This window comes from Rattus norvegicus, chromosome 12 (genome assembly GCF_036323735.1).
Source record: "Rattus norvegicus strain BN/NHsdMcwi chromosome 12, GRCr8, whole genome shotgun sequence".
In the NCBI taxonomy this organism is placed as follows: Eukaryota; Metazoa; Chordata; class Mammalia; order Rodentia; family Muridae; genus Rattus; species Rattus norvegicus.
This window is the reverse complement of record NC_086030.1, coordinates 37978476-37990785: the sequence shown is the minus strand read 5'-3', so window position 1 is coordinate 37990785 and position 12310 is coordinate 37978476. Positions and strand designations below refer to the sequence as shown.

The window sequence follows — 12310 nt, the reverse complement described above, 5'->3', positions numbered from 1 at the left end:
CATGGGGGAGAAAAGCAAAAGACCGAGTGTGTAACGAAGGCATTCTGTCTACACTCTCACAGCTGAGCTTTGCGGGAACAGTCTCCCAACTGCGGCTACTCATCAGTGCTATCTTGAGTGGACACCCCCTTTCCAAAATTAGCAATCCCCACCTCTGCAAGACAGCTGATTCACACCCTGTCCACTCTCCACCAGCCCTCCACCCTGGTTTTCACAATCCAGAAAGAACCTTGGGTCCAACTTCAAAGAGAAGGCAGAAAACCCCAGACAGGAACTGCTTCTTATCTCTGCTCCCCAAACCCCCGCTCCCACTCCCGTCCCTGACCCCGCCCCCTTCCACAGCCTACTTTTGACTATTTCCCCTACCCAAGACAGCTGCATCTCTACACAAGCATTCCTCGGCTGACCCCCGCCCTTATCTCACCCAGGAACACCGGTTTCCTGCAGCTGTCTGTCTGTCTGCTTGTCCCTGCTGTCCAGAGGCTGCCCAGTGAAGATGGAGTACTCTGCTCCCGGGATCAGCCACTTCCTCCTGCTGACATCCGAGGTGGCTAGTGTGCTGGAGAGATAAGAAACATTCCATGGCATCACAAGGCTTGCACTTCAGTTTAAAGAAAATTCATATAGATGAGAAGTGGGTGAACGTTTTGTCTGTGTACCATATGTGTGTGTGGTACCCAACACGGCCAGAAGAGGATATCAAATTTCCTAGGATTGGAGTTACTGAGAACTATGAGCTCCTTGTGGGGGCTGGCATTTGAACCCTGGTCTTCTGGAAGAGCAGCCAGTGCTCTTAACCACAAAGCCATCTAACTAGCCCCTTGCACTTCAATTTAGACCAAATATTAATATCAAAACAACCCGTCTCCAAGTTTGATTTACACATTTGCACAGTGACTTAGAAACCATGTATGGACAACCCACACTTTAAAAAGGAATTCTATTTTAAGGGGCTGTGTTGGTTGTTATGTGTTTTTTGTTTGTTTGCTTTTTAAGGGGAAAAGGGATTTCCAGACAGTTTCTCTGTGGCAGCCCTGGTTGTCACAGAATTTGCTATTTAGACCAGGCTGGTCTTAAACTCTGGCTCCCAAATGCTGGAATTAAAGGTGCATTGGCTATTTTAAGATTGAAATGAACTTCTGAACATTCCCCTAAGACAAAGAAGAGTCGGTACTCGAGGCTCTGCACAGCCTCCTACCTGCATTCCAGCACATTTAGTCCCCTCTCTCTACTAGCTCAGAGTAAGTAGATAAAGCATGGCTGCCTTCCCATTCCCTGCAAACACTATCTGCATCCTCCCATATCACAGTCCCAAGTACATGCTGCTACTCGACTTCTCAGAGCGGCTACGACACCAGCACACAGGGCTACATAGGGCTACTCTTCTGTCCCTATATGGAGTTCAATCCCCAGGACGCATATGGTGGGAAGGGGTACAGACTCTCGAGAGTTGTCTTCTGACCTTCATATATACACACACACATGCACACACGCACGCACGTGATGACAATAAGTAAAACGCAAACAATTTTTTTTAAAACCTCGCTCCCCCAAGGTTGATATTACTTAAATAATAAATAAAATGTAAGTAGTGATAATGTTAAAAACTCAGTTTGTCAAGGTTTACATCTAGTCAACCCGCCCTAGACTAGACACTGAACCAGTGCAGGCTGCGGTAGGCCATGCCTTAAGCCCGAGCATCCAGGGTGCAGAAGACATGGATCTACTTAGACAGGGTAGGAACTCGAGCAGCAACCTGGAGGCCGGAAACAGAGCAGAGATCATGGAGGAGTGCTGCTTACTGGCTTGCTCTCCAGGCTCCAGCATAGCCAACTTCCTGTATACTACACCCCAGGTCTACTGCACAGGGGTGGCACTGCCCAAAGTAGGCTGGGTCCTCTCACATGAAAGCCAATCAGAAAATGCCCTGCACACTTGCCCACAGGACGATCTGAGAGAGGTATTTTTCAGTTGAAGCTCCCCCTTCCCAGATGACTCCAGTTCGCATCGAGTTGACAAAACTAACCAGCGCAAACCTATCTCATCTCCAGGCCTGCTGTCACCACCACACTAGGCAACTTCCGGAGCTATCATTGACCTCTAGACCCAGTGACTGTCCTCAAAGTCATCTACCTCCAAGGATACAACTAGACTCTGCTATAATCAGAGGAAACTAAACACCCAATTCCTCCCTCACCTTTGTTCCTGCTGCCGCCCAGCACCATCCCAGCAAGCAGCTAGCAAGCCCAAGGATCTCGAAGCTCACCAGTCAATCCCAGCTCCTCCAGTTGCTCTGTCCACCCTGGGATGCACAGCCGCCACCTCAACTATTCACAACCCTGACTCCAACTCTCACTATCTGACCGGATGTAAAACCTCAAGCCTGACTGACGGCAGTGGCCTTACTTCCTGTCCGTACTCTGTGGCTGGACTTTGCGGAACAGTCACCTGCCTGGGCCTACTCAGAAACTCCATCCTGGTCATTCCTCCCCGTGGTCAGCAAGCTCTGACTTGGTAACAGCTCTTCCCCATGGCCTTCAGTCAGGAGACAACCTCAGGTCTAACTTCAAAGAGGCAAACCCTAAGAGAACACGCCGTCCCCCTCTCAGCTCATGTCATATTTAACCTGCTAGGTTCTTTCAGAAGAGATTTCCAGGTGAGCCTGGAGCTGTCCCCGGGCCTTGTTCACTGCTACCCGGGCTCTGCCACTGAATGACAGAGCAGAGCCCTTTTCCCTCAATTTTTAAATTAAGAACGATTTCAAACATTCTGAGAAAATTACAGAGAATACTACAACAAGCGCCCACCTACCTACTCCAAGTCTTAACAGATGCTTAGCTCTTAGCCATATTTGTTGTTAATTGTGAGACATACCATTGTATACATATGTACAGCCGCGTTTGTTAAACAAGGGCACGCTATCCACACCCCTTACTGCTTCTCCTCCACAGTGTTCATGGTTTATCCACGCTGGCGTGCGGGGCTGGCAGTCACTTCTCCAGCCTGAACGCACTCTGCTGACTGTCTCGCGGTGGTGGATGCTGTTGCACAATGCTGCAATTACCACGTGGGAGACCTGACCTAAAGCAAATGTCTAAAAACACAGCTAGGAAATCTGGGCTGTACCATCACCTTCAGTCTTCTGCCTACTGCCAAAGTCCTCCAGACAGGCACCAGCCGTCTGCAGGTAGCCATTGCTATGTGTGAGTTCCTTTCTTTGTCAATCTTTACAACGAGCTAGTCTGGCCTGTCTGATGGTGGAATGGTACATGCTATTATTTCAACTGGCATTTTCCTGATTTCTTAGGAAAACGAGCCTCTTTTCATTGCTATTAGCTGTTTACATTGCTTTTTCTGTACAGCTTCACATCTGTTTTTCCTTTTTCTGGGGAGAAAATTGTCTCTGTACTGAGTTACGGCACATCTTTTGTATTCTAAACATTCAGCCTTTTTGCTGTCATTAAAACAAATCACGGGTTGGGGATTTAGCTCAGTGGTAGAGCGCTTGCCTAGGAAGCGCAAGGCCCTGGGTTCGGTCCCCAGCTCCGGAAAAAAAGAAAAAAAAAAACAAAAAAACAAAAAAAAAACAAATCACACACTCACACAGGCACACATGCACGCACACATGCACACACTCGCACACACACACACTCACACAGGCACACATACATGCACACACACTCACACACACACAGGCACACACACAGGCAGAGATGCACGCACACACACACACACACTCACACAAGCACACATGCACACACACTCACACACACAAGCACACACACAAGCACACACGCACGCACACACACACAGGCATGCACACACACACACACGCCTTTGAGATGGCTTGGTAGGTAAGAGGGTTTGCCATCAACCTGAGACCTGAGTTTGACCCTGGAAATCATATGGTAGGAAGAGAACGGACTCCTGAAAGTTGTCCTCTGGCTTCCACACATAAGCAGTGGCCAGGACATATTCACGCGCACACAGTTAAAAATGTATACATTCCTTTTAAAGGTTTCAAGCATGTATAGACAATACAGGCAGTGCTCAATGCACTGAAACTGGGCCAAGGTCTTCACTGTGTTCTACGCCCCTGAGATCTCTCACTATGAACGGCTACAGCCCAGCTGAGCCTCTTTAGCCCTGTAGTTCCCCGCTCACAGCGAACCAGGTTCTCGACTGGTGCTCGGCATTCCCGCTCACAGATTTAAGACTTGGACTGCATTTGTAAGATCGGAACTATTGTACGTGCTGAAGCTGGTGTTAGTTACTTCCTACTGAAGGTCAGGAAGGTGTAGTTCACGAGTAACACTGTTTATCGAGCATTTTCCAGACCCTGGGTCCTATCACCAGCACTTTACCGATTTTGTTTTAATATTTACAGCTTACTTCATGGATCATACAAGAACTGCTTAGGGCTTACCTAGAAAGCACAGAAACTTGACTTGGTATAGACTTAAGAGGACACATGGTTATCTTATAATATGAATGGACAATCAACATATAAAGACTCTAGTAACTATTTCCCAGATAAATGTTCCTGGATTTCTGTTTTAGACATCTGCTATGTCCACATATGTCTGTCTGTACTTATTGGGAGCAGTATGCACATGCCACGGAACACTTGTGGGATTCAGAAGCCAACTTGTGAGAGCCGATTTTCTCCTCCACCAGGTGGATCCTGGAATCAAACTCATTTTGATCAGGCTTGGTGGCAAGGGCCTTTACCCACTCAGCCATCTTGCCAGCCCCAGTCACCAGCACTTTGAAAAGAAAAAAAAAAAATCTCTTTCTTAACTAGTTTATTGTTCTCTATTTTACTCTTAAAATTACTACGAACTGACAGTTCAGATGAGACATTTTAATCCGTTATCTACAAAAGGCAAAAGAATAAGAACTACTCAGCTTTGCTGTTGCCACACAAGAGCAGGAAGGCGATGCAAATGAATTAACTTGCTGTGCTTTCCTCCTTAAGACAACAACACAATAGTGCCCTTTAGCCCTGGCTAGCCTGGAGCTCACTGTACAGATCAGGTTGATCTGGAATTCAGGAGTTTACCTGTTTCTACTTCCTGAGAGCTGGGGTTAAACATCCAGCCCCAAATATCTCTTATGTGTGTTCATTCACATGGATGCCAGGGGACAAAAACACAGATGTCATCCTCAGAAGAGACTGTCCACCTCCTTTGAGACAGAGTCTTTTGCTGGCAAGACTGATGGCCAGTGAGTACCAGGGATCCTCCTATCTCCAAATTTCCAGTGCTAGGATTAAAACTATCAAACCTGGCTTTTTCTTTTGGGGCAGGGGGGAGCCTAGCTCTCCTGAAACTCCATCTGTAGATCAGGCTGGCCTCAAACACAAAGATCCTCTTGCCTCTACCTCCCAAGTGCTGCGTCACCACTGCCCAGCCTCACCTGGTGTTTTTAACTTGTATGTATGTATGTATGTATGTATGTATGTATGTATGTATTTTAGGTGTTCTGAGACCAGCATTCTCTGTGTAATAGACCTGGATGTCCCGAACTCTCTTTATAGACCGACTGGCCACAGAGATCTGCCTGCCTCTGCCTCCTGAGTGCTGGGACATTTTTCAATGTATTATTATTTTTATTGTTCTATTTCATATGTGTAGATGTTTTGCCTGCATGTATGTCTATGCTTCACACTCATGACTGGTGTCCCTGGAGGCTAGAAATGGCATCAGATCCCCTAGAACTGGACTCACAGTTGGCTGTGAGCCATCATGTAGGTGCTGGAATCGAACCCAGGTCCTCTGGAAGAGCAGGCAGCCAGTGCTCTAAACTGCTGAGCTATCTCTCCAGCCCCACACCTAGCATTTTCCTAAGTTCTGGGGCTCAAACTCAGGTCCGTGGGCTTGGAAAGCAAGAGCTTTACCAACTGAGTCACACAGGCCCCGGCCCTGCCAAGAACACTAAAAATTCCTCGGTCCTACACACCATCAAAAATGACGGTGTAGGCAGGCTTCGGCCTAAAGGCTGCAACCTGCCAAGCCTTGCCTGTGACACACTGAATAAGCACCTCACACATATGCACTTCCAGGTGCTAGACATGTAGGCTGTCTTCGGTACACTACACACATCTCTCACTCTCCACACTCCTGAGTCAACGCAGTCTCCTGACTGTAGATCAACAGGCTGGTTCAGTCCTTCCTCCCCTTGTCTCAGCAGCATTCAGTGACTGTGGCTGCTTCAGTCCCCTCACCCCTCACTTGCAGCGGCTGTTTCACTGGCTCCTTTGCCAAACTCCACTACCCAACAAGGAAGCAGGGTCCCTGAGAGCTCCGTCTTGCGCCCACTCCTACTGACATTCAGTGCCTATCAATCCTGGAAGCACCATTGGGGAAGAGCTGGCTCCAATGCTGTAACTCTGGGCTAGGAGTTCGAGCTCCAGGCCTACATTTACAATTGCCCACCTAACTTCTGCTTCAAGTCCACATAAATCACAAGCGAAGATCATCATGACGGTCTGATCTCTCAGTGTTCTGAGCTATCGCTCTCTTGTCTCATCAGTCAAAGCACAACTATGTTCTATGGATTCCTCCTCCAGAACATTCCAAATTCTTTTTTCTTGTAATTATTTAAAAAATAATTCATACTACACTTATTTATTTTGTGTGTGTACAGACATGCTGTGGTGTGTGTAGAAGTCAGAGGACAACTTTGGGAAGTTGATTTTCTTCTTCAGCCATGAGATCATAAGATCTGGTGACAAGCACCTCTGTACACCAAGCTGCACCCCTGGTCCTCAACTCTCATTCTTACAGAGGCCAGATACCCAGAAACCTGCTCTCCAAGCGCTAAAGTGCCCTAATTCATCTCTTTCTCATGGCAGGAATTGCACATATATAAAAGTCAGTGGCATTGTTTTATTATATAAAAATCTCCAGGGGCCAGGGAGATGAGTCAGTGGATAAAGCACTTACCCCAAAAGACTAATGACTCGGTTTCATCCCTTGAATCCATATAAAGAAGGAAGTAAAGAATTTCAGGAAATTGTCCTCTAGCGTCCATGTATATCATGGCAAATGAACACCACACAAGCACACACAGAACATGCACACACACACACACACACAGACACACACACACACACACACACACGCACACAATCTTTAAAATCTATGCCAGGTATAATGCCATACACCTTTAATCCCAACACTCAGGATAAAGGAGCAGGAGAATAAGCAAGTTCTAGGTCAGCCAGGGCTACACAGGTAGACCTTGCCTCAAAAATAAAATAAATTCTCAATGGACTAAAGGTTAAAATCCAAACACATGACAATAACTTAGAAAGCCATCTATGAGTAATCCACAATGTCACCTAGGGCTATATGACTTCTTCCTGAGACTATTCGAGCCATGTGTCATGGTGTAATGCAATGTCCCCTTCGGGCTCCTGTGTTTTGACATCGGATCCTGAGATACTGGTGCTGTTTGGGAAGATTATGGGACCTTAGGGGCCTAGCTGGTGGGAAAGGTCACTGGGGTCAGGCCTTTGCAGGTCACATGCTCACACTGTCTCCTGCTTAGAACAGCATGAATGATCAGCGCCCTCACAACCCTGGCGCCTTGCATGCCAAACCACAAAAGGTTTAAGAAGCCCAAACTTTATGCCTCTTCTTTTGCTTGTTCTCAAAAATTCATTTTTACCTTTGGTTCCTTTTGTCTGGTTTGATTTATGTTTTTGTTTGAGACAAGGTCTTGCATAGCCCAGGCTTGGTATCAAGCTGGCTGTGTAGCCAAGGATGACCTTGAACTGACCTCCCAGCATCCATCTCCTAAGAGCTGGAAGAGCTCTACTACTACATCTGACTAAACTTTCTTTTTCAAGATTCATTGACTTCTTTTTGTTGTGACAGTAGGTATGCACGTATGTCACGGTTGACATGTGGAAGTCAGAGGCCAGAAAACGACTCTTAGGAATTGGTGCTTCCCTTCCCTCGTGGGGGCTCAAGCTTGGGCACTCACACTTTGTGGCAATTGTTTTTAGCTGCTGAGACACAGCCCAGCCCTAAAATTTCTTTACTTTTTAAAAAAGAATTTTAAACATTTTTATAAATTACAGGTATATGTGTGTTTGTGAGTGGAAGCTTGTGTACATGAGTGTAGTTCCCAGAGTTCAGAAGAGGGTGTCAGATCCCCCAAAGCTGGAGTTACGATGGATTGATTGCTGCTAACATGGACACTGAGCACGCTGGTTCCCTGGATTAGGGAGTGAGTGCCCTCAGTGTCGTCTCTCCAGTCCCTAACTTTTCTTTTAAAATACAAGAATCCATTATATTCTAGTAGGATTACTCAACAAAGTTAGAGAAAGTGTTTTGACAATTACAGCTTAGGAAGGTCAGAAATCACAACTTAATTTTTCTGTCAGACATCATTATGAAATTATGAGCCACTTATTAATATACATTACACTAAAATCAGGAGAAACTGAATTCTAAAAGCTAAAGCCTTCTCCTGTAAATGTGTCACCCAGCTCACACTGTGCCAGCAGTGCATTCCTGCAATCTTAGCATTAGGGAGGCAGAGGGAAGAGGACCACTGGAAGCTTGAGGCCAGCCTGAGCTACAGAGTAAGTACTGGGCTAACCAGGGCTACATAATAAGACTACCTCAGAAACAAAAGCTCAACCAAAGATTACAGTAAAATAATTCTAGAGAACTAAAGCAGAAAACCACAGCTTAATATAGATCCACCCCCAAAGGTCTTTCCATTAACGAAAGATTAAAAAGTCAGTTGATTTCTGGGTCTTCTATTGGATTTCATTGATCAACCTAACTGTCTCTCTACCAACACCATGCAGTTTTTATCACTCTTGCGCTGAAGTACAGCTTGAGGTCAGAGATGGTGATTCCTCCAGAAGTTCCTTCATTGTTCAGATTGTTCTGGCAATTATGGGTTTTTTGTTTGTCCAGATGAAGGTGAGAATTGCTCTTTCAAGGTCTGTAAAAAGTTGTGTTGGAATTTTGATAGACTTTGTACTGAATCTGTAAATTGCTTTCGGTATGATGTCCATTTTCACTATGTTAATTCTACAGACCCATGAGCATGGGAGGCCTTTCCATCTTCTGCTATCTTTCTTGTTCAAGGACTTGAAGTTCTTGTCACTCAGATCTTTCACTTGCTTTGTTAGTTATACCAAGATATTTTATATCAGTTGTAGCTATTGTGAAGGGTGTTGTTTCCCTCGTTTCCTTCTCTGCCCATTTGTCATTTGTATAGAGAAGACTACTGATTTCTTGGAGTTAATTTTATATCCAGCCACTTTGCTGAAGTTTATCAGCTGTAGGAGTTCTCTGGTAGGATTTTTTGACAAAGACGGCAATACTACACAATGGAAAAAGAAAGCACCTTCAGGAGAGATGGCTCAGTGGTTAAGAGCACTGACTGCTCTTCCAGAGGTCCTGAGTTCAATTCCCAGCAACCGCATGGTGGCTCACAATTGTCCAGGGATCGGATTCCCCATTCTGCTGTATCTGAAGGCAGCAACAGTATACTCACATGCATAAAATAAATAAGTCCTTAAAAACTAACAAACAAAAAACAGACAAAAAGAAAGAAAGCACCTTCAAAAAATGGTGCTGGGATTGCAAACTTGTAGAACCAATCTGAAAATCAACCTGGCGGTTTCTCAAAATATTGGAAATAGTTCTACCTGAAGACTCAGCTATACTGTTCCTGAGCATATATGCAAAAGACGCTCCACCATACCACAAGGACACATGCTCCACTACGTTCATAGCAGCCTTATTCGTAATAGCCAGAAACTGGAAACAACCCAGATGTCGCCTCAAAGAATGGATATAGAAAATGTGGTTCATTTACACAATGGAATACTATTCAGCTATTAAAAACATGAACATCATGAATTTTATAGGCAAATGGGATGGAACTTGAAAATACCATCCTGAGTGAGGTAACCTAGACCCAAAAGGACAGGCATGGTATGTACTCACTGATAAATGGATATTAGCCGAAAGGCACACATTACCCATGATACACCCCACAGACCCAAAGAAGTTAAACGAGTAGGAAGGCCCAAGCAAGGACGCTTCAATCACATTTAGATGGGGGAACAAAATAATCAGAGGAGGCAGAGGGAGGAAAGGAAGTGGTGGGAGAGGGGAGGGAGAGAGGAATGGGAGGGGAAGCAAGATCGGGTGGATAGGAACACAAGGGAGAGACCTAGAGGGTCAGGAGAATGAATGGAAACCTGCACCTGCCAGGGGTGGGGATGAGAGGAATCTTTAGAAGTCCCAGTGACCTGAGATTGGGAGTTGGGCTCCCAGGAGTGAATGTGGGGGACCTTAGCCAAGAAGCCTAACAGTGGGGACATGGAACCTGAAGAGTCCATCTCCTGTAGCCAGGTAAGACTCCTAGTGGAGGGATAAGGATACCAATCTACCCACAAACCTTTTGACCCCAAATTTGCCCTGTCTAAGAGAAATGCGGGGACAGAGATGGAGCAGAGACTGAAGTAACTGGCCAATTTGAAATCCATCCCATGGGCAAGCACCAGTCTCTGGCACTATTAATGATACTATTATGCTTGCAGACAGGAGCCTAGCTTAACTATCCTCTCTGAGAGGCTCTACCCAGCAGCTGACTAAAACAGACAGAGATACCCACAACCAATTATTGGAAACTCTCAGAGACCGAGCCACCAACCACAGCACACATGGGCTGGAGTGAGGCCCCTGGGTCCTATATAGCAGACATGGAGCTCAGTCTCCCTGTGGGCCCCCCAACAACTGAAGCAGAGGCTCTCCCTAAAATTGTAGTAGGACTGTGATATCCATTCCCCAACAGGGCTGCCCTATCTGGCCTCAGTGGGAGAGAGGATGCACCTACCCTTGCAGAGACTTGATGTACCAGGGTGGGGGGATACCCAGAGGGTCCCCCACCCTCTCAGAGGAGAAGGGGAGTGGGGGAGGGTCTCTGTAAGGTGGGGAACCAGGAGGCAGGGCAGCGTTTGGGATGTAAATAAATAGAAAATTTAAAAACATCTATCTAATGACTGGATTTTAGTGCTAAGGCTTTAAAACATGCTTCAGTCCAGTACCTTGCTCTTGTAGGTCATTATTTGTGCTCCCTTTGCAATGTCGCCGGCGAGGCAGCTGCTAAGATGAAGCTCCATCCCTTTGCAACTTCTAATTGAAGCAAGAACCATAAAAAGAACTCGAGGCTTTGCTTCTCACAATCAAGGTTTTGTTTCCTTTCTTCCTGTTTCCCTTCTTTTGCTCTTTTGCTTCTTCCTCCTCCTACTCTTACTCATCTTTGTCTTCATTCTCTTTTTCCTCCTTCTCCTTCTTTTTTTTTTTTTTTTTTTTTTGAGGCAGGGTCTCACTATGTAGCCCTGGCTGTCCTTGAACTCACTATGTAGACAGGCTGGTGTTGAGATCCACCTGCCTCTCCTTCCCAGGTGCTGGAATTAAAGGCATACGCCACTTCAGGACACTGTTTCCCTCCTTTTCAAAGATCCAGAGAACAAGACAATGTGGAACTACATCCATCAGAAAGATGATGGAGGTCAGGTTGTGGGAGGACATTACAAAGGTCAGCAGACTAGCAAAGTAGTCCAGTTTATAGAAAGGAATATGCTGTTCTCAGTGATGTTTGTTACTGTATCTATGTAGCCCTAGCTGGTCTGAAACTTACTATGTAGAACAGGATAGCCTCAAATTCATAGAGATCCAACTGCTTCTGCCTCTAAATGTTGAGATTAAAGGCGTGTGCCATCATGCCTGGCTGTCATCTAAACTGAATGGAGATGGGCAAGTTAATGGTAAAACTGTCCAACTGAACATTTACCTCAGTAAAAGGACAAAGACAACAAAAAGATTCTGGAGTGGAAAGCCAAGCAAGAAAATGATGGAAATATGAAGAAGAAACACTTGAAAAGAGTAATCTCATATATGACTAAGTGAAAACTGCTTAGGGCTGGAGAGATGGCTCAGAGCTCACTATTCTTACAATTGACCCAAGTGTGACTCCTAGCACCCATGTCCAATGGCCCGAAGCCACCAGTAACTCCAGCTTCAGGAACCCCACGCCCACTTCTGAACTTGAGTGTATATACCTGCACAAAAAGAAATAAACCTTTTTGAAAGTAGCCTACACGAAAAAAGACAGAGTGATACATTTGGAGATAAATATGGTCACATGAAGAGTGGTGGGGACAGTGTCGGGAACACAACGCTTGCCCAAGGCTCTCACACCACCTGACTCTGCCCTTCCAATCCTCGAAAATGCTCCTTCGTAGGGATGTACATGCCATGCAGCCATT

At 45.8% G+C, this 12310-nt stretch overlaps 1 protein-coding gene across 12 annotated transcripts in view; it reads right to left on the bottom strand.

Moving 5' to 3' along the window:
• The window catches only part of Mphosph9 (M-phase phosphoprotein 9), a 70612-nt gene that overhangs the window by 16268 nt on the left and 42034 nt on the right, over positions 1-12310 (bottom strand). For all 12 annotated transcript variants that reach the window (XR_005491618.2, XM_063271174.1, XM_039089226.2 and 9 more), the window contains exon 16: positions 425-559. Coding sequence is in view for 11 of the 12 variants with exons in the window: in XM_063271174.1 (XP_063127244.1) it covers positions 425-559 (135 nt within the window). In the remaining variant the exon portion in view is untranslated. The remainder of the gene's footprint in view (positions 1-424; positions 560-12310) is intronic.